Genomic DNA, 21,117 nt, shown 5'->3' with positions numbered 1-21,117 from the left:
AGTTAATTGCACACTTGTCAATATTCAGAATTTATTTATTACCGGAATGTGAACGGTACAGATGGTACGGGGCTAAACACCTTCCCTCAACCATGGGACCAAACTTTCTGTAAAAAGGAATATTCACGAGACAAATATCCCTTTTCTAATGTTTTCAAAAGTGTTTATATGCAATGACAAGTATAAACAAGAGTACTGCAGGAGGAACAACATGCGCACGTCGAATGCCACATAGTGTTATATACTTTCTTACATTGAAATAAGATCTGCATCATTCTAAGAGTGGTTAGCTGACATGCTATATAAAAAATGTAGGAGAAAATCTCTTGGACAAAAAAATCAAATACTGAAATGAACAAAGGGCAGGAACTTTTGCAAAAATTATCGAATCAAAATTCTGTTATGGGAGACACAACTTCATATCATGATTATAATGTATACCAAGTTTCAAAGAGATCTGTTGAAAAATGTAGGAGGAGATTGCCGGACAAAAATCAAATACTGAAATAAACAAACGGCAATAACTTTTGCAAAAATTGTTGAATCAATTCTTTTCGGGGAAACACAACAACATATTATGATTACTTAGCCTACTAAGTTTCAAAGAAATCTGTTAATAAAAATGTAGGAGGAGATGATTCCGGACAAAAAATAAAAATACTGAAATGAACAAAGGGCAATAACTTTTTGAAAAATTGTCGAATCAAAATTCTTTTAAGGGAGACACAACTTCATATCATGATTATAATGTATACGAAGTTTCAAAGAGATCGGTTATTACATTGTACAACTCAATGTCTTTGGTCACTCTTTTTCTTGATTTTTTCGTCATTTTTACAACGTAAACAATTATTTACTCCATTTTCAATGTGTATTCCGATTACATTTGTATATCTGAAGTCGAAAATCATTTTTTATATAGAAAAAGTTGTTGCATGATCATACATTCTTAGTCAACATCATGTGAAAACATGAACTGTTGAAACATTACGATTTGAAAAATAATTTTGTTATGCATTCCTATTTACTATAAGTAGGTTCTCCTTCCTACCTCAATTATTCATTCTGAACCGTCATTTTGACATATTTAAATCTAGCTGCAATAACGTAGCTTTCTGACGACTGTCATGGCCTCCTTGGCCGGGTATTAATATTAGTACTAATTAAAATCTTGCATGTAAATTTATACAAAAAAAATCTTTAATTTAATTCAGCAATATAAACAAATCATACGGTTTTACTGAACCCGGGAATATTATAAATTATGTAAATCTAATAGCGCATGTATCTCATTTGACCCTGATCATGAGTACCGACAGAGGAGAGAACAGCATACGCCGTGGCCATCACAACAGTCATCCCTTGGAGGGCCTCATAGCAAAATCTTAACTTACCAGTCACTTATCCCTTCCTTTCGCATAAACTACTGTATATAGAAACACAACGTAAACTCTCTCCAATGCATGCCCAATAACATAACAAAATAAGTTCATCTGTGTTCAAACTCAGACAAAGATACTAGCGAGGTTAATATATTTAGATATTTATTCATAACATAAACAGCATTACTGTCAATTCCATTTCAGCTTTTAACCGGCTAACCGGAAGAATACATGCATGCACTGTACTAACTGCTAGGGCAGTTTTTTTCTCCTTTGAATACTTCCCACCTGCAATTATTATTCTGTAACATACTCCTTGCACTATCTTTTGACCATTTGGCAACTTTTTGCTTCGTAACCGACGTGGTACAACAATTTTCTTTCGCTTACTTCACATGGCCAGTCATTTTGTTTACGAAGAATTGGTGTGGTATGCGCTAGTAGAGGGAAATCCCTGAACAAAACGTTGGTCAGACAGGTAGAAATCACGATGATTATCTTAAAATTATTCATTTTTATGAATATGTATCAGCCAAATACAATCGTTATTTTCCATAATGAGACTCACTTGATATGTTTATGTTACATATTTGAAAAAACAAAAGACAATTTTTCGGACCACAGTTGTTTCTTTATTAAACAGGTTGGGCACAACGGCGCATATGGGTGATAATCCTGCATTTGGGTAACAGAACTACCCATTTGCAGTATTTTATTACCGAGATATGGAATAAAGTGAAATAAAAACAGAGTTCTTTTAAACACCTGGAGCAAAAAAGGGCTTCATTCTTTCAACATGATTCAATAGAAAATACAATGAGGTACAATTGTGCACAAAAATATGTTAATTCAGTTGTCCAAATCTTTGTGAAAATGACAAATAGTATCACCTCCATTGCTTATAGTGTTGTAGAGCAGCTATAAATATCACACAGAAAATCATCATGCTCACCTGTCACATTTGCACTGGATGATCCCATTGACTACACACTGAAGTCAATGGAGAGCAAAGTCAGTGATATGGTTTGTAATTTTTACAAAATGTTAGACATCAGAATTGATAACTTTTTGTGAACAAATGTGCTTCATTGTGTTATATATTGGATTTAGTTGAAAGAATGACGCCCTTTTTTGCTCCAGGTGTTTAAAAGAACTGTATCATTAGTGTATGTGCTCTCATTTCACCTTATTCCCTACTTGTTAAATATAAGTATCTCAGTAATAAAATTGTTACTGCAAACTGTTAACGAAATGTAGGATGATTACCCATATGCGCCGTATTGCCCAACTTGTTAAATATAAGGTCGCGTCTAGTTATATGATGCTGCTTTCAGGAAAGAATTGAAAAGGCCTTGCAAGGCCTGTATAAACATTTGAAGGTCCGCCAGGATTTATACCCGAAATTGTTTCATATAAAAACGGTCAAACCGGTTGTTCCGCATAAACGGAAAGGCCACAGGCAGAGGCCTGGAGTGAGAACAGGAGACCCGCCTCCTGACAAAATACATCTCAAAAAGTGTTTAAGACGTAAATAACAAAACAAAGACAAACCAATGAAGGACAGAGCCCCCTCTAAATACACACAACTGTTATTCTTTTTTGGCAAAAAAATACGAGCCCCTTACATCCGATTCCTCGCTGTACGCCGGTTTTCTTGCTCCGCCAGGCCCTAATCTTTCGAAGACACTCGGCTTTCGCCTCTCGCCATCATCTGGAACAGGCTTTCCTGCATCCACTGTCACTTTGCGTTTGGCTTTACTCATTATATATGATGCAATAATCTGCAAAATCCATTTCTACAACAACAACAGACGCATGCAAGTCGCCATCTTTGTTCTGTCGAACTCGAAACGGAACAAGCGGTTTATAACTAATTTCTGTGCCGACATTGTCATGTATTCCGGACTTTGATGTAACCAGTTGAAAGGGTTCAACCTGAAAGACCGGGGCTGACCTCAGGGATATTCAGCACGTGTAGTTTGAGGGGTCTAGACGTGCCCTAACAAAACAAAAATGCAGACTATTGCTAGTTTAATTTATTTCTTTATAATCAAATAGATTTTTACTCGGAATATGCTGTTCTACATGCGAGTCAATATGCAAATAAGGTTACTGAAGAAAACTTCTACGTCTTATTCATTATTAAGATTCGATATAGTTTCCCCATCTCTTAAAGTATGCAATCTCTATATCATACGACGCACGTAACTTGAGCATGTGACGTAACTTGAGCATGTGTATGGCTAAGTAATCGACAGAAATAAGCGTTTACTCACCTGTAGCCACGTCACCTAACACACCAGGTGTAATTTATTACTCACATCACCTACATCCGTACTGGTAATACACAAAAATACACGTTTACTTATTCTCCAATGTTTACACTGTAATAACGCCTTATTATAGAATACCCGACTCCCGTAAACTTTTACCTTTTTTTTAGTGTACGACGCCACGTCTGTTGGAAGCATGGTTAGCTTGCGTTATGATAATGTGAATGTTTAATTTTCGATATTTAAATTAAGCGTTAATTTGTATAAAAGTTGGTTTTCGTCATTTTTGATTTTCAGAATTAGTAGAGTAGGGATAGAATCTGAAATCATCTCATATCAATTCCTCTGTATTAGTAGGCGCGTATTAGGTGAATCCATCAAATTAAACTGATTTTATTGTAGAATGTCTCAATATCGTGCGTTTTACCGCAGGAAAATGATTCTGAGATCAGATAGATATAAAATTTCATTTATTCAATTTTGCGTCGGGTTGGGGTTTGGGGAAGGGGGTGGCTCCTGGTCCCCTGTCGCTCTACCAAGGTCTTTTCTAGGACCATCCTCGATATCCAGGGGTTACGCTCACTTTCGCTCTCTACACCAGACATCTATCTGTCAAAATGTCCGAGTCTGGTGTTAGGGCCAGAGGAAACTCGGGCTACTCATTCGCTAGAGCGTCGGACTAATAAACCAGAGGTCCCATGTTCGATCCCTAGCGGAGGCATTGAACAAACAAATATTATCTCTATCATATCAATGTATCTGGACGTTATCGAACGTGCTTCAACTATTTTTTCAATCCTTCAACATATCGTTAACTTTTTCTTCTTGTTTGCGTTTTTATTTATTAGGCCTATTTTCATTATTTCTTTAAAATAAGTAAGAGCCCACCCATGGGAACAGACCATAGTGTACAACCATGACATTTATGACGTTGCTGAATGAGACTATCAGCATCGGTTGAGTTTAATTCTAATTTCTGAGTCACATACCTAGATGGTACAATGTCCAATGGACACTAGTGTACGTATACACACATACACACACGTTATCTCTCGCCGGTAGGTATCTGGCGAGTCTCGCCCTATATATAAGGCGATAACTGATGCTTCGTCACTAAAGAAAGGCACGTTTTAGAACATACAGTACGTATTTGTCTTCACTAGCACTTTAAAGTTAAAATCATCATGCGAGAAATAATTCATATTCAAGCGGGACAATGTGGGAATCAAATTGGCTCCAAATTTTGGGAGGTGATTTCAGATGAACATGGAATAGATCCTAACGGCATGTACAAAGGAGATTTGGACCTTCAGTTAGAACGGATAAATGTGTACTTCAATGAGGCACAAGGGGCCCACTACGTCCCCCGGGCAGTTTTGGTGGACTTGGAGCCGGGTACCATGGACTCGATAAGATCAGGCCCTTACGGGAAAATTTTCCGACCCGACAACTTTGTGTTTGGACAGAGTGGCGCAGGAAACATTTGGGCCAAAGGTCATTACACAGAAGGGGCAGAGCTTGTGGAAGAAGTTATTGACGTGATCCGGAGGGAGTCCGAAAACTGTGACTGTCTCCAGGGGTTCCAGTTGACTCATTCCCTGGGTGGTGGTACCGGATCCGGAATGGGAACTCTTATCATTTCAAAAGTCCGGGAAGAATACCCCGACCGGATTATGAGTACCTATTCTGTCATGCCATCCCCAAAGGTTAGTCTGTCCCCCTAAATCAGTAACCATATCAAAATCCAACCTCAGTTCCTCCCCATTGAACATCGATAAACTAAATAAATGTAAAAACAAAATACTAAAACATATCCAGGCGTGTAGTTTTCCTCTAAATTTGAACCAATGTAAATTTTCATAAATCCGCGAACACGAATCAAGCGCGGAACAGGTTTCAAATGAGCGTCCCGCTCACAACTTAACTCACAAAATTCCATCAGTATCTTTCTTGCTATTCATGTCATTATGGTACGAAGAATGAATACGTATACCCTTGTCAAATGCCCGTGTTCATTCCATACATACGGACAGAGGCCAAACTCTTTCGGGAACCGTAAGCACTTTCCGGACGAATTCGTAAACGGAAAGTGCCGACGGTTACCGATTTAGGACGAACTGATACGCGCCATTTAAGTATCACTATCTCCGGTGTACTATGATGGTAATGAATCATCAGTAACATTCCTTAAAAGATAGCACGTGAATCTGTTCGAAAATGTTAGAACGTGATATTATCGTGGTAAAAAACACACATCAGCTACATTCGTAATATAGGCTATCTGCCCTCATTCCCCAGCGGTAGGTAATTGGTTGATTAGATTAACAATATATCCCTGATGTGTCATCGCCTGATTAGGCGCCAATCACGGGTACACTTTAGCACATGACCTGAAATGTCATTAAATACACAGGGACTGGATAATTTGTTACACTTTTGGGACGTTTGGATCTATCCTGATGTGAAGAGAGTAATGTTCGACGATTTAAGGACTGTATCGGGTTTATGGGATCTAGAGGACCTCTCGATAAAAATGCCACCCCTAATTAATGTATACTGTATGTGGATGGGTCTTACCAATAGTTGATCTTAGCTCCATAAACCCGCTACATCCCTAAAACGTCGAATATGACAATATTTTCGACATCAGGATAGATTCAAACATACCAACTATAACAAGTTCTCTGATCCCTGTGATTGAAAAGTGACATTCTAATTTCTAAACCGAAGGCAAGGTTATCGTTGTCGTATATGTTTTCCGCTCTTTTGTTCCTTAGGTTGGTAATAAAATATCTTGTATCTTGTTAGCATATACAATCAGTGTCAATAGACCCATGATACTTTAATTATAAATGTCCTCTCTTGATACACATTTTTTTCTGCACAAAAGACCAGCACGCAAAGCCCATCCTACACAGGACATGCAAATATACCATTATTTGAATTGTTATCAATCCCACCCAATCGGCAACCGTTGGTTCTTTCCGTAACGAGATAAGAGTTTACTGAAAGTGTCGACGGTTCCCAATTATGGGTATTAGTACAGTGTAGTGTTGGACTTTGATGAAGTATTAATGTGTTAATGCAGAGCCTCGTAAGCTAACTTTTGTCCGGATTGCATTTCAAAATTGACTAATTTTCAGGATTGCAAAACAATTATGAAATGTTTAACCAAGCAAACTCCTCTATGACCGACCGTTAGTTCGTTAATAGAAATTAATGAATGATTACGTGCGAAATTCAAATAATTTTACACACGGAACAAATGTGTTCAAAATGGTTGGTCAGGTGTCGCAGTAGAGAGCACACCCGTCTTTCACCAAGACAGCCAGGGTTCGATTCCTTGGTCGGAAATGCCCGACCATGTAGGTTTTCTCCCGGTATTCCGGTTTCTGGCCGCATCCAAACTAACAAGAGTATTTCATATGTAGATTGATAGAACATGTTTCAAAGTTATTGTAAAATACCTAATATAGTGGTATTTCAAAATGTCTCTCCTTTGCTAACTTCGCTATCTCTGAATCTGGTAGGCAATTAAAGGTGTAAAACTAGCGGTGGTTCCTAAGTTTGCTCTCAAACTTGCGCCCAGCGCCGACTTCTTTGCTTATTGTCATGTGCATTTAGACAGCCATATCATGATGTGTGCTAATACTTCTGTATTTCGTAGGTGTCGGAAGTTGTGGTAGAACCCTACAATGCTGTCCTGTCTACGCACCAGTTGGTGGAGAACACAGATGAAACCTTCTGCATCGACAACGAGGCTCTTTACGATATCTGCTTCCGCACGCTAAAACTATCTACACCGACATACGGTGACTTGAACCATCTCGTCTCCACTACAATGTCTGGTGTGACCACGTGTCTCAGATTCCCTGGTCAACTGAACGCTGACCTCCGTAAACTTGCGGTCAACATGGTGCCGTTCCCCCGCCTACACTTCTTCGTGCCTGGTTTCGCCCCTCTGACATCACGTGGCAGTTTGCAATATCGCACCCTATCCGTGCCCGAGTTGACAACTCAGATCTTTGACGCCAGGAACATGATGGCGGCGTGTGATCCACGCCACGGACGCTATCTGACAGTCGCCGCCTTTTTCAGAGGCCGTATGTCAATGAAGGAGGTTGAGCAACAAATGCTCAATATCCAAAATAAGAATTCGGGTCGATTTGTGGAATGGATTCCTTGTAACGTAAAGACCGCCGTTTGCGATGTCCCGCCAAAGGATCTCAAAATGGCCGCTACGTTTGTTGGCAACACCACTGCGATCCAGGAGATCTTCAAGCGAGTGTCTGAGCAGTTCACGCTGATGTTCAGGCGCAAGGCCTTCCTCCACTGGTTCACGGGCGAAGGCATGGACGAACTGGAGTTCACAGAGGCTGAGTCCAACATGAACGACTTGGTATCGGAGTACCAACAGTACCAGGATGCTACCATCGACGAAGACGAGGACGACGCTCAGTATGAGGAGGAAGAGGAAGGTGAACCGGACGAGCAATAATTCATAGGTCAAAGATCAAAGGTCGATTGAAATTGAAATTTCTGAAACTAAACAGGTTCCATAAATGAAAACGTCCTTTATTTCTCAACTATATATATGCAAACATGGGCTAATTTGAGAGATTTTTACCTGCTGGAAAATATAGAATTATCAATGAAACTACGTGAATTTTAAGTTCAAAAGAACATGTGAGATGGCTATTCTATGCATTGAACACGTACGATACACACACATATTTAAATGTTTCTATGAGGTTTGACCTTTTCTCAGTTTGCATTCAAATAGCTTTTTGGCATCTCCGTTGTAGTGTCGAGATACAAACCAAAAAAGCCTTTATAAACAAATAACAGCCAAGTCATCTAAAAAATCGACCTTGTTCCTGCATAAAATGGCTGTTCCACCAGTTGGTAAAACAGTTTATAATGCATGATGAACTAAAAAAAAGCTTCCGTCGCGCATCATGGAATGGGCCTACGTTTGAATGGAAATGTGTTAGTAACAATTATAAATGTTATAAAGATTCATTTTAATTGCAATAAAATTTGTTTCTGTTGTTATAAAGCTATTTTTAATTTGCTATGGTTGTAAACATGTGATTTTGTTTTTGTTGAATTAAAATGTTTAAAACAACGTGAGTGTTTTGTTTTAAATGCAATATGATATTCTATCTCGACAGAATATTTTTATTCATTACAGTTATTAGATTTAATCGGAAGACCTCTCGGCAAAGTAACTTCAACAGAGATGACCTTCAACCTGGAATATCTACAAAGCACAGGTTTAGATCAATACTGTAATTGGCGGTGGTAAAAAATGTCAAAACATTACTATATTTTTTGAGGCGGTAAAAACAAACGGGGAGTACTGTGTAAATGTGTATATGTAATCAGTCTGCTGAAACTACCGAACACTTCCTCTTCTGTCCGAAATACCAACAATTAAGAGTACAAAATTCAGAATCATTCCTCCCGACTATAATGTAAATCTTCATCTGTACGGAAATCCTGATATAAGAACATAGTTTCAACTGTGTCAAATAATTCATCAACCATAAATTACTACATATTAAATCGTGTTATACAATTTGATTGGATTTTAAATGAAGTTAGCAACCTGTAACAGATAAAGTTAAGAATAATGTAAGTACGTGTATGACATGTACGTGTAGTTATTATTTACATTTTAAATAAATTGCTAAGTATAACGGGACGTGATATGAACATTGATATATATTTAAATAAATTGCTAAGTACAAGTGGGACGTACATTGTATATTTATAAACATTGATGTATAATTAAAAATAAATTGCTAAGTATAACGGGACGTATATATATGAACATAGTTCAACGGAATAGAAGGTATATATATGAACATAATAATTATAATATNTTTATATATATATATATATATATATATGAACAATTATTTCGTTATTGCGCTTGGCGTTATTTCACGGGCGACAAAGCGAAAAGACGAAATGTCATACATAAGCCACCATAGATAACACTGCCGCATACTAAACATTTCGTCGCTGCTGGTCTTATGGTTGAAAGTTTCATTCAAATTCAAATGATATGTGAAGATTTGCTATACATCCGTCCAATTTATTACATACTCTGACCAATCCCGCTAATTGTAGTCAATTGAGTCACTCCGAGGTACTCTGTTAAAACAACTAAGACCCTAATCCCATAGCTAAATTATTATTGGTTATTTTTATAACTTTTTTTTGAATGCTATTTAATAAAAAATAAATTAAAAAAAACTGAGGTAGAAAACACTGCCATTGCAAAGGTATTTGAGACTATGAGGATGGTTAACTATCAAACATAATTATAATATTTTCATCTGTACATGTACATATCTTTATTTCTTGAAAGCACATGCAACTTTATTAACTAATATCAAGTTATGTATTTGTATTATGCACTTGTAGTACTTGCAGTTCTATACTATATATAGGGCGTGGCTATTTTCACTAGGGCCGTTTTTACTAGGGCCGTTACTGCAGTGAGGCCGTTTTAACCGGATACGATATACGAGAATGATCATTGGGGTGTCATTTTTACCGAAAGTCGATCTAAGCCCATAACACATCTAAAATTATTCCCCTGAATGAAGATAACACCAAAAGGTCAAACATATATAGAGAGCATTAGAACGCAATTCTCAAGTCTTGTATTTCAACATTTGTTCTAAATTTCAGAAATCTTCCTTTCAGAAACCTTTCTTTCAATTATTTTCAGATCTGCATGGTAATGTTGCGAGACAACCTTGCGAGGTTCAGAGATTACTTTAGCTTTTAATGGCACGGAAACTATCTTGTAAATCCACAGCAAGCCAACATGGATGTTTTATTTAAGTCAGGTATCACCATGAATGCGTTCGATTTGTTTTCTTTCTCTTTGTCTTTATACTTTTTCTAACTCACCGTTAACTCCCCGTTGTCGACGTCATACCATTGGTCTACGACTACCATTGACGCATCTACTGGTGTAACTGTCCACACTCCCGATCTGTACCCTCCAGGGGCGGGTCCAGGTGAGGGCGTAATGGGCGTACGCCCCCCCCCCCCCTTTTCAAAAAAATAAAAAAAATATCGTAATCTGCTAATATCGTATTGAATAAACACATAAACACCCTGACACTTTAAGTATAAAATATACATACTCCAAGTCCGGAACCGTTACATTAGTGCATTTCACAATTATTTTATGTTTTTTAGCAAAAAAAAGGTCCAATTTTTTTTTTCGCATCGCTCCGCTCGGCGACAGATTTGATTCTACGCCCCCTCTTTCAAANAACACATAAACACCGTGACACTTTAACTATAAAATATACATACTCCAAGTCAGGAACCGTTACATTAGTGCATTTCACAATTATTTTATGTTTTTTAGCAAAAAAAAGGTCCAATCAGATTTTTCGAGGATATTCATCATGGAAACAAAAACAAATTCGGTTCAAAGGCAGACCATAGCTGTACCGAAGACAATTTGTCCTTTTTCCGGAAATATACAAACAGCTTGGAGTTCTATTTTAGTTTTCTTCAAAATGGCTGCCCTTTTGAAGAAACGAGCTGTGGCCGAGTTCAGCCAGGTTATTCAGGTAAAACAATGTATAAACTCATTATCACTGATACGAAATTAGTATTGTGTTGTTAATCTAGGTAATTATGTCATATTTTATAAACAAATCATAAAGGTGAAACATTTTGAACCGGTGTTGTAAGTCATTGTTGAGCTGCATCACCAGTTTTGACGGATGTTTTTGACATGAGTATTGTTTTCATGTTAGACTTTTTAACTGTCTTACTTGCAGTTTAACACAAGTAACAAATAAATTTGCATATAAAACAATCCATAATTATATTTCAATATCGCCAGCATGAACTATTTAAAATATATGCATGGGATTCCGCTGAATTATCAAACCTCACTCCAAATAGGTAACTGGTTGTTTCGCCCTATTATTTTAAATTTAAACGCTACTGTAATATAATAATTGATATTTAAAAATGTCAACTAAACTTATTGATAACTTTCTACATTGGTGAAAAATAAACAACTGTGTGAGTGCGGAGTCAGCTTTTCACAGCTGCCGTTTGTCACGCTCTCTTAAAAACAACGCAAACAAAGTTGAATGAAAAGTCAAGGTCGACGCAGATTTCTTGTTTACCGGTTTATTCCCACAATATGTGGAACGATAATAAAAAAAAACACCTACAAACACACAATACAATTGATTACATATTGAAACACAGCGCTCACATATATATAATTCCTTACATGTACATTCGGTGCGATAGGTTATTCAAAAATAGGAATAACTTTACAATGACTGACTTCATCATAATCAATAGTTGAAATTACTTACACAAATTACTCATACATCATTATATTGAATACAATAAGCACTTGTTTACATTATAACATACAATATTAAAATACCTACCCCAACTATGGGTCGGGGGTTTACACGAATGAAGATCTGTATCCGTTCGAAAACTATCATCTCTGTAAAAGAGACATGTAAATCACAATTTACATCATGTTGATAAAAACATATATATTACTTTAAAAAGAGCTATCTATGTATTGAATATACATGTACGTAAGATCAAGATTCTGCTAATTTTATAAAAAGGACGTATACAATTTCGCAATATAATTAATGCTACTTTATCCAAAATCTCATTAATATAATAATTTAACATGAACCAATTACAGAAGAAGACTTTGTCACATCTATATGTGTACGTACCAGATCTGGAGAAAGACTTCAAGACTCAAACTTCTGGATATAAATTACATCCACCCTTTAGCTCTGTCTATGAATGAATACTAAAAACTGCGCCAAAACATGTAACAAAGACAACTGGACTGACCACTAACGAAAACGAGGTAACACCTATATTTAGAACAATTACCTTATATGGACGTAACAAGGTAAGACAAGTGACATGTGACAACATACTCACATGTACAACAACAACACAGGTAAACGGCACAGTGATCGTACACAGCACATGCATACGCGAACAGCACGATATACGCAGCGCAACAATTAATTTAATTTAAAAACATTTTATCACAGCCTTTATTAAAACATCAATATTTTCACATTGTTACATAACTATAAAATTAATAAAAGTGCTTAATATCCATTAGAATTAATTCACCAGCGATTTTGGGATACAGCTATTTGAGTTCTGCAGCCATAACTATCTTGTAGAACTTGTGGAACCCACTTTATATCTAAAAGTGATGTTCAGGACTTGACTGGAAAGATCCTACAAAAATTACTATAACCTTTATGTCATTGATAATGTCACCCTGCTTAAGTACTAGCTGCTTCCTACCGTCTCTACAATGGAGAATTTCTCTTTAATTCATTCCGTGAACTGTAAGACTAGTAAACCATAGGTCCTGTGTTCGATTCCAAGCTGAGGTATTGAAAAAAAAATAATGACCTCTTGTTATAATAACAAACAGACAGCAGAGTCATGGAAGATTATAAATATATTTAGTCTTGAGGAATAAAATGGTCTTTTATGAATGATTTCATAATAATTGACGTTTTAAGTTGCTGTAAAATTTTGTGGACGGTCATGTTTGAATTTTTTATCCTTATTTTCAAACATGCATAATTTAATAAAAATGTAGTAACTGTATTACATTTTTACATTGAAAGTTTAAATTTCTTGTTGAAACTTTAGGAGGAGCCCAAACCTATCAAGCGACTGAAGCTTATCCAACGACCACCTCCCCCGGAAATCAGTCTTGACCTAGAGGGCGCCACAAGCACCTATGACACACTTCAGAGACTGTTGGCATTTGAGGGAAACTTCCCACTTCGTGGAGAGGATGTATCTGGGGTGGTCCGTGAGCTACTTGACCACTACCCCCGTGAAAAGGAAGCTGTACTGAGGTGGAAAATTTCATCCCTCCTGGCTCGTCTTGTACAACTTCCGGGCTTCAATGCAGAGGCACTTACTGATGACATCATCAGACTTCTCAAAACAGAAAGTAATTCATCTATGTGTGATGTAAATAATGGAGATAATAACACTATCACAATATCAAAGTTTTACTTAATACACAAACAATGTATGTATTAAACGTGTCAAAACCTTTCAGGACCAACTGGTCCCTTTGTCAAGCTATGACTGACACTCTCAATCATAGCTTGACAAAGGGACCAGTCAGTCTGGAATTGTTTGACATTTTTAATGTGTACAATGTTTTTGTATAAAATAAAACTTTAACATTGTAATAGTGTTATTATCCAAACTAATGAATCTTATTGAAAACACTACTACATATTTGAAATTTTATCAATTCATCATGCAGTGATATCTGCCTTTTATCATAGGCGAAAATATTTATCTTAGTCTGGGTCTATAAATGGTCACCTGTGTACTGGTTAACTCTCTAACAATGCTGCACACATGTTAATATTCTTTGTCCTAAGTAACTCTCTTTGACCACTGTTAATGGTCTGTTGTCTAACTAACTGTTTATCAACACTATCAATATGTATTATATATATTATACAAATTTTCTAATTAACTTTCGATCAAATTAACCTGATTTTACCATCATGAGATATAAGTCTGGTACAGTGAGTTAGTCCTTACCTTTATAATCTTTCTATAAATTATAATTTTTCATGATAGATTAAAACTATTTTCACCTTAATTTTATGTGTAACAATTCCAAACCATTATCTGGTATCGCAGCCTATTTTGTTTTTATCAATTTTTACTTTATTCACAACTAGCCAGGTTTTGATCCTCAACCACATGTTAATGATTAACTCATTTACCACAGGTACCCCTGAAGACACATTTGAACTCTTCCAATTCAAAGGTTGGAATAGTTTATTATGAAAATTAAAGGCTATATATGTGCTAGACACTTCACAAGGGCATTGAGACTTTAACCCTGAAGACTTTCACTCATGTTTTTTTTCTCTGAATCCAATATTTATTACTTTTGTTTGATAACCAGAGTCGAACAAGGCGATAAGCCAGCTTGTGGAGGTTCTGAGGAAGATTGGGATGTGTTCCCCCTACAACACTTCTCTGCATCATCAACTTATCTCAACCAGTAAACAGGTCAGCGCATCATATATCAACAAAAATAATACATAGCTGTCAACCCTCCCCCATAAGGAGGGAGTCTCCCTCATTTTGACCAAAATTTTGGAATCTTCCGTGAAACTGCCTCACTCAAGTCCAAAGTCAAAATCTACATTCTGTGATCAGATGATCTTCTAGTTACTGCAGGGTGTGTGTAATGATCATAATAGGTGTGTCTGAATCAAATGATCTCCTAGTTACTGCAGGGTGTGTGTAATGATCATAACAGGTGTGTCTGAATCAAATGATCTCCTAGTTACTGCAGGGTGTGTGTAATGATCATAACAGGTGTGTCTGAATCAAATGATCTCCTAGTTACTGCAGGGTGTGTGTAATGATCATAACAGGTGTGTCTGAGTCAAATGATCTCCTAGTTACTGCAGGGTGTGGGTAATGATTATAACAGGTGTGTCTGAATCAAATGATCTCCTAGTTACTGTAGGGTGTGTGTAATGATCATAACAGGTGTGTCTGAGTCACATGATCTCCTAGTTACTGCAGGGTGTGTGTAATGATCATAACAGGAGTGTCTGAGTCAAATGATCTCCTAGTTACTGCAGGGTGTGTGTAATGATCATAACAGGTGTGTCTGAGTCAAATGAATGCTTTTTGGAGGTATTTTGATACATATAAAGGGAAAGATAAATTGACCAGATCAGTTTCATTTGCGATTTAGGCACATTCTCCCTTATTGGAAATATGGAATGAGAGAGATCTTCCTCATTGTCGGTTTCAGAGGTTGACACCTTAATAGAATGTTATTCGTTTTTTAATATGTATTGTTTAACAACTATTATAACTACTGATAACTCGGCCCATTTTTTCTAAATATTGTGTACTCTTAAATTCTTAAGGGTGATATAACAGAAAGTGTATTGAAAAAACACAAGACTTAAGTCTATGTGAATTTTCTAAAAGATTTGTAACGGATATTTCTGTAAATTTTTCCAGTATCTTAGAAACACTGGCCACATAGCCCGATGTAGTTGTTTGGATTTGATTGGAGATTTGGGATCACCTGACCAGACAGTTGAGGACAGCAGCCAATCAGGTAGACGGAGTTTGACGATACAGAAGTTACTTATGGGTTTCACACAGGATCATGATCCCAGAGTGAGGTCAAGGGCATTCCAAGCAATGGTGATTATCTCCTTTGGAAACTTAACCTTCAACAAGTGAACTTACCTAAACTGTCAATGTTTCATCCCATTATATTTATCACAGTGTCATTGTAAAATGTGATAAATTCATGTCTTATTTGCGATTGTAACTCAAAACTACATATATGCTTGTAAGGTATAGTAGAAGAATAGGAACTTAATTTGCTGAGGGGACATGAAGTATTTTTTATTCTTCACTCATATTACAGCTTGTATATGTATAATGGCATCAAAAGAAAATATCTTAATTCCCTAACACAATCATATTTTCATGACATAATCGTGTTTCCTTCACACATTCATATTTCCCTCACACAATCATATTTCCTTCACACATCCATATTTCCTTTACACAGTCATATTTCCCTCACTCATTCATATTTTTCCCATTCAATCATATTTTTCCAACTCAATCATATTTCCCTCACACTTTCATATTTTCCTCACACATTCATATTTCTCTCACACTCTCATATTTCCCCTCACACATTCATATTTCCCCTCACACATTCATATTTCCCTCACACATTCATGTTTCTCACACACTCATATTTCCCTCACACATTCATATTTCCCTCACACACTCATATTTCCCTCACACAATCATATTTCCCTCACACACTAATGTTTCCCCTCACACATTCATATTTCCCTTACACAATCATATTTGCCTCACATCTTCATATTTACCTCACACAATCATATTTCCCTCACACATTCATATTTCCCTTGCACAATCATATTTGCCTCACGCAATCATATTTCCCTCACACAATCATATTTCCCTCACTCAATCATATTTCCCTCTCATGACCAGGTCTTAGTTATTGATATGTAAAGAGTTTATAATTTAGTTTATTTTTTTTCTGTTTCATAGTAATGCAAATTTTATTTTATTGACTTTTGTTGTGGTAAGGAAACATGTTTTCACCCTGTGTTCAATGATGTTTTCCTCTTGCTTTGTCCTTGAGGAACATAGCTTCAATACTACAAACAGAGTATTTGTATTTCACTCATACTGATTGGGCAATGAGTGTCAACTGAGTCATACAAATACCCTGTGTGCTCTGTGTTTTCACAGCTTCAGTTTCATCAACGGGGCCTGCCCCTAGGGGAGGGGATCTACCAGCAGGCATGTTCTGCGCTCACCGATGATTACCGAGGGGTCAGACTTGCTGCCATCAAACTAGTCTGGGTTCTCAGCCATCTATACCCTGACAGGTCAGTGAGTGCATTTTATTGATGTAAGGTGGGTGACTGTATCATTATATATAAGATACCTCATATATATAAATGTATGTGCATGTCCAACTGGATTATATTATTTGTGGGAAGGGACAATAGAACATCATATTTCTGTATTGCACTTAAGTTTCCCTGGTCATATTTCCCTTATGCAGAAAATATGTTCTCTTGAAAAATGAGTCAAAGGCAGCACATCTGAGTTCTGAGTGAGTGAAACAGGCAATAATAGTAGGGCTGTGTTACTTTTTGATTTTGGTATGATAAAATACATGTGTGTATTGCTCTTGTGGCAGCTAGCTACACAATTCTTTGTTTCTCCTAGATATTTCATGTTTAACTGGGGCAAAGCCTACAGCCTGAGTGAATTTTGATTTCTAAGGGAAACAAAGAATAATGTTTCCCTAACACAATTAAGATAATATATTGTAACATAAAATCTTCTATAAGACCGGTAAAACATCATTATAAAAAAAAACTTCTCTGAAGAGGTGATCAGAGGGAGATCTCTCCGGAGGTTTCAAAGATTGATCAGTATGTAGATGATTGTTTTGCCCATTTTATTTCTACCAATTTGAACCATGCATGAAGAACATCAAATGATATCTACTGTAAACAAAACCCAGCATTAAGTATTAAAGGTCAGCAAGTGTAGTACCTACTACATATGAGATCATGAGTGTTTATGCAACCACAGGTACTAGCTAGCCTCGTCTATCAATACACCTATTATATAATCTTAAAGGTGTATTTACAGAATAGGTACAATGTATAGGTGAATTGACAGACGAGGCTAATACCTGTGATGTAACACTCTTACTCCCTCAACAAGTTTTAGTTACACATTTGTTTCACTTTTTTCGATTCGTAGTCTGATTGCTGTGCCTGACTCAGACGAGAAACTACGATTGGTAGACGATGGCTTCACCAAGATCTGCAACATGATCAATGATATCTCGATGATTGTGAGGGTCGAGGCTGCTACATTACTGGTGGGTATATTAAAATCCCCCTGTTCATCTTTTCATCAATTTTTATTTTAATAAATTGGTTTCTGGATCCTATTCTTATTCACTTACATTACCTGTGCAAGGATCAAGATCCTTATGAGACGTTACAACCTAACATTGATTCAGTTAATTTTGCTGGTGTGAACATGGATGATGGTATATTAGGGAGATGAAGGCTAATATTTCACGGGTAAATTAATTGATCAGATAAAAGTAAACATGTGGTTTGAATGTGGTTTCAGGGTTCTCTACATCAAGTGAGTCCAAAGTTCCTTGAACAGACCCTGGACAAGAAGTTGATGTCTAACATGAGGGTAAATAGTGATATTAGCTGGTGTAATATAACAAAACATAAGGGTATACATTTAAAGAATCGACAGGTATTTACCCAGTAAATGTGACCTAGGTCAAATGTTTAATTTTGATATGTTGATTTAGATTTTTAACATAAATGGAGCAAAATTAAGTTTTTTTTGGTGGGTGCAAAGGATAACGCACCCACCTTTAAACATGGGTTCGATTCCCCATTCAGACATGAAAAGGTATGTGGTCACCTGTGAAAAATCTCAGAAAATGGGAATCTCATTTTCATATTGGTTTTATCATTGTGTAGGCAGACAAACACGTTTCTACTGTATTAAAAAACAAATATTTGAGTGAGTTAAAAATTTTCACTTTGTATCAATAGAAAAAGGAGAGTGCTCACGAGAGGGCAAAGGAGCATTTTTCCTCTGGCCAGTGGGCAACGGGGCAAAAGTTTGCAGATGACGCTCCAAAGGAGCATGTGGACCCTGACGCTGTCTCCTTGATGAACATTGGAGCCTGTGGGGCCTTTGTCCATGGTCTAGAGGATGAGTTTTTAGGTATTTTTGCATCTATATCAAAACAGTTCATGCCGTGAAATCCCTTGCATTGAATAGGCCTGCTGTTTCACATTTAATGTTATTGCAAGGCGACTCGTGTGGGACCCCCAGCTAATATTTGTTTTGTTATATATTGTTGGCAGTGTAAGAAAATTTCATAAATTCTATCATGTTTCTACAATGGCTAAATGCCTTTTAACACGCTCTCAGGATCTTACCTCTTGCCCTACACCAATAAATATGTATTTGTGACTTTGACAGAGGTGAGGAATGCCTCCTTGGATTCCCTTTGTGAGCTGGCTGTTCAGTCACCAAGCTTTGCTGCTCTTTCCCAGGACAGCATCATCGATATGTTCAATGATGAGATCAAGAGTGTACGTCTCAATGCCATCAACAGTCTCCGCAAACTCAGCCATCTCCTTACTCTCAGGGAGGATCAGTTAGAGATTATACTTGGAGTTCTACAGGTAATAATGTCATACAGGTGTTATACAGGTAATAATATCATACAGGTGTTAAACAGGTAATAATGTCATACAGGTGTTATACAGGTAATAATGTCATACAGGTGTTATACAGGTAATAATGTCATACAGGTGTTATACAGGTAATAATGTCATACAGGTGTTAAACAGGTAATAATGTCATACAGGTGTTAAACAGGTAATAATGTCATACAGGTGTTATATAGGTAATAATATCATACAAGTGTTTTAAATGTTATAATGTCATACAGGTGTTATATAGGTAATACTGTCATACAGGTGTTATATAGGTAATAATGTCATACAGGTGTTAAACAGATAATAATGTCATACAGGTGTTATATAGGTAATAATGTCATACAGGTGATATACAGGTAATAATGTCATACAGGTGTTAAACAGGTAATAATGTCATACAGGTGTTTGACATGTCATAATGTCATGCAGGTGTTATATAGGTAATAATGTCATACAGGTGTTCTACAGGTAATAATGTCATACAGGTGTTAAACACGTAATAATGTCATACAGGTGTTATACAGGTAATAATGTCATACAGGTGTTAAACAGGTAATAATGTCATACAGGTGTTTGACATGTTATAATGTCATACAGGTGTTATACATGTTATAATGTCATACAGGTGTTATATAGGTAATAATGTCATACAGGTATAATACAGGTAATAATGTCATACATGTGTTATATAGGTAATAATGTCATACAGGTGTTATACAGGTAATAATGTCATACAGGTATTATATAGGTAATAATGTCATACAGGTGTTATACAGGTGATAATGTCATACAGGTGTTATATAGGTAATAATATCATACAGGTGTTATATAGGTAATAATGTCATACAGGTGTTATATAGGTTATAATGTCATACAGGTGTTATACAGGTAATAATGTAATACAGGTGTTCTACAGGTAATAATGTCATACAGGTGTTATACAGGTAAAAATGTCATANGTCATACAGGTGTTCTACAGGTAATAATGTCATACAAGTATTATACAGGTAATAATGTCATACAGGTGTTATACAGGTAATAATGTCATACAGGTATAATACATGTTATAATGTCATACATGTGTTATACAGGTAATAATGTCATACAGGTATAATACAGGTAATAATGTCATACAGATGTTCTACAGGTAATAATGTCATACAGGTGTTATACAGGTACTAATGTCATACAGGTGTTATACAGGTACTAATGTCATACAGGTGTTATACAGGTACTAATGTCATACAGGTGTTCTACAGGTTATAATGTCATACAGGTGTTCTACAGGTACTAATGCCATACAGGTGTTATACAGGTACTAATGTCATACAGGTGTTCTACAGGTTATAATGTCATACAGGTGTTATACAGGTATTAATGTCATACAGGTGTTATACAGGTACTAATGTCATACAGGTGTTCTACAGGTTATAATGTCATACAGGTGTTATACAGGTACTAATGTCATACAGGTGTTATACAGGTACTAATGTCATACAGGTGTTCTACAGGTTATAATGTCATACAGGTGTTATACAGGTA

The 21,117-nt window shown here is 36.5% G+C and overlaps 3 protein-coding genes across 3 annotated transcripts in view; 2 read left to right on the top strand and 1 right to left on the bottom strand.

Moving 5' to 3' along the window:
- The window catches only part of LOC110462435 (zinc finger CCCH domain-containing protein 13-like), a 29,346-nt gene extending 26,088 nt beyond the window's left edge, over nucleotides 1–3,258 (bottom strand). Inside the window, exon 1 of the mRNA XM_021516385.1 lies at nucleotides 3,008–3,258. Coding sequence (XP_021372060.1) covers nucleotides 3,008–3,145 — 138 coding nt within the window. The 5' untranslated portion in view covers nucleotides 3,146–3,258. The remainder of the gene's footprint in view (nucleotides 1–3,007) is intronic.
- Nucleotides 3,259–4,758: 1,500 nt separating this feature from the next.
- On the top strand, nucleotides 4,759–8,781 carry LOC110462491 (tubulin beta chain-like). Its single transcript, XM_021516456.1, has 2 exons — nucleotides 4,759–5,361; nucleotides 7,323–8,781. Exons 1-2 carry the CDS (start codon nucleotides 4,840–4,842, stop codon nucleotides 8,151–8,153), a joined length of 1,353 nt encoding a protein of 450 aa, XP_021372131.1. The 5' UTR covers nucleotides 4,759–4,839; the 3' UTR covers nucleotides 8,154–8,781.
- A 2,413-nt stretch (nucleotides 8,782–11,194) lies between these two features.
- Nucleotides 11,195–21,117, top strand: part of LOC110462496 (integrator complex subunit 4-like) — a 17,682-nt gene continuing 7,759 nt past the window's right edge. The window contains exons 1-9 of the mRNA XM_021516462.1: nucleotides 11,195–11,262; nucleotides 13,373–13,682; nucleotides 14,667–14,773; nucleotides 15,749–15,937; nucleotides 17,039–17,178; nucleotides 18,071–18,191; nucleotides 18,452–18,523; nucleotides 18,898–19,072; nucleotides 19,334–19,539. Of these exons, the coding sequence (XP_021372137.1) occupies nucleotides 11,209–11,262; nucleotides 13,373–13,682; nucleotides 14,667–14,773; nucleotides 15,749–15,937; nucleotides 17,039–17,178; nucleotides 18,071–18,191; nucleotides 18,452–18,523; nucleotides 18,898–19,072; nucleotides 19,334–19,539 (1,374 nt within the window). The 5' untranslated portion in view covers nucleotides 11,195–11,208. The remainder of the gene's footprint in view (nucleotides 11,263–13,372; nucleotides 13,683–14,666; nucleotides 14,774–15,748; nucleotides 15,938–17,038; nucleotides 17,179–18,070; nucleotides 18,192–18,451; nucleotides 18,524–18,897; nucleotides 19,073–19,333; nucleotides 19,540–21,117) is intronic.

Source organism: Mizuhopecten yessoensis, unplaced genomic scaffold (genome assembly GCF_002113885.1).
Source record: "Mizuhopecten yessoensis strain PY_sf001 unplaced genomic scaffold, ASM211388v2 scaffold10797, whole genome shotgun sequence".
Taxonomy (NCBI): Eukaryota; Metazoa; Mollusca; class Bivalvia; order Pectinida; family Pectinidae; genus Mizuhopecten; species Mizuhopecten yessoensis.
Note: the sequence above shows the minus strand (reverse complement) of the source record. Positions and strands in the feature narration are given on the sequence as shown.

Bases quoted from the DNA above. Each gene is read 5' to 3' on its own strand.
- LOC110462491 (XM_021516456.1), top strand. From the start codon at position 4,840: ATGCGAGAAATAATTCATATTCAAGCGGGACAATGTGGGAATCAAATT. The intron at 5,362-7,322 runs GTTAGTCTGTCC...TGTATTTCGTAG, and splicing joins CTGTCATGCCATCCCCAAAG to GTGTCGGAAGTTGTGGTAGA.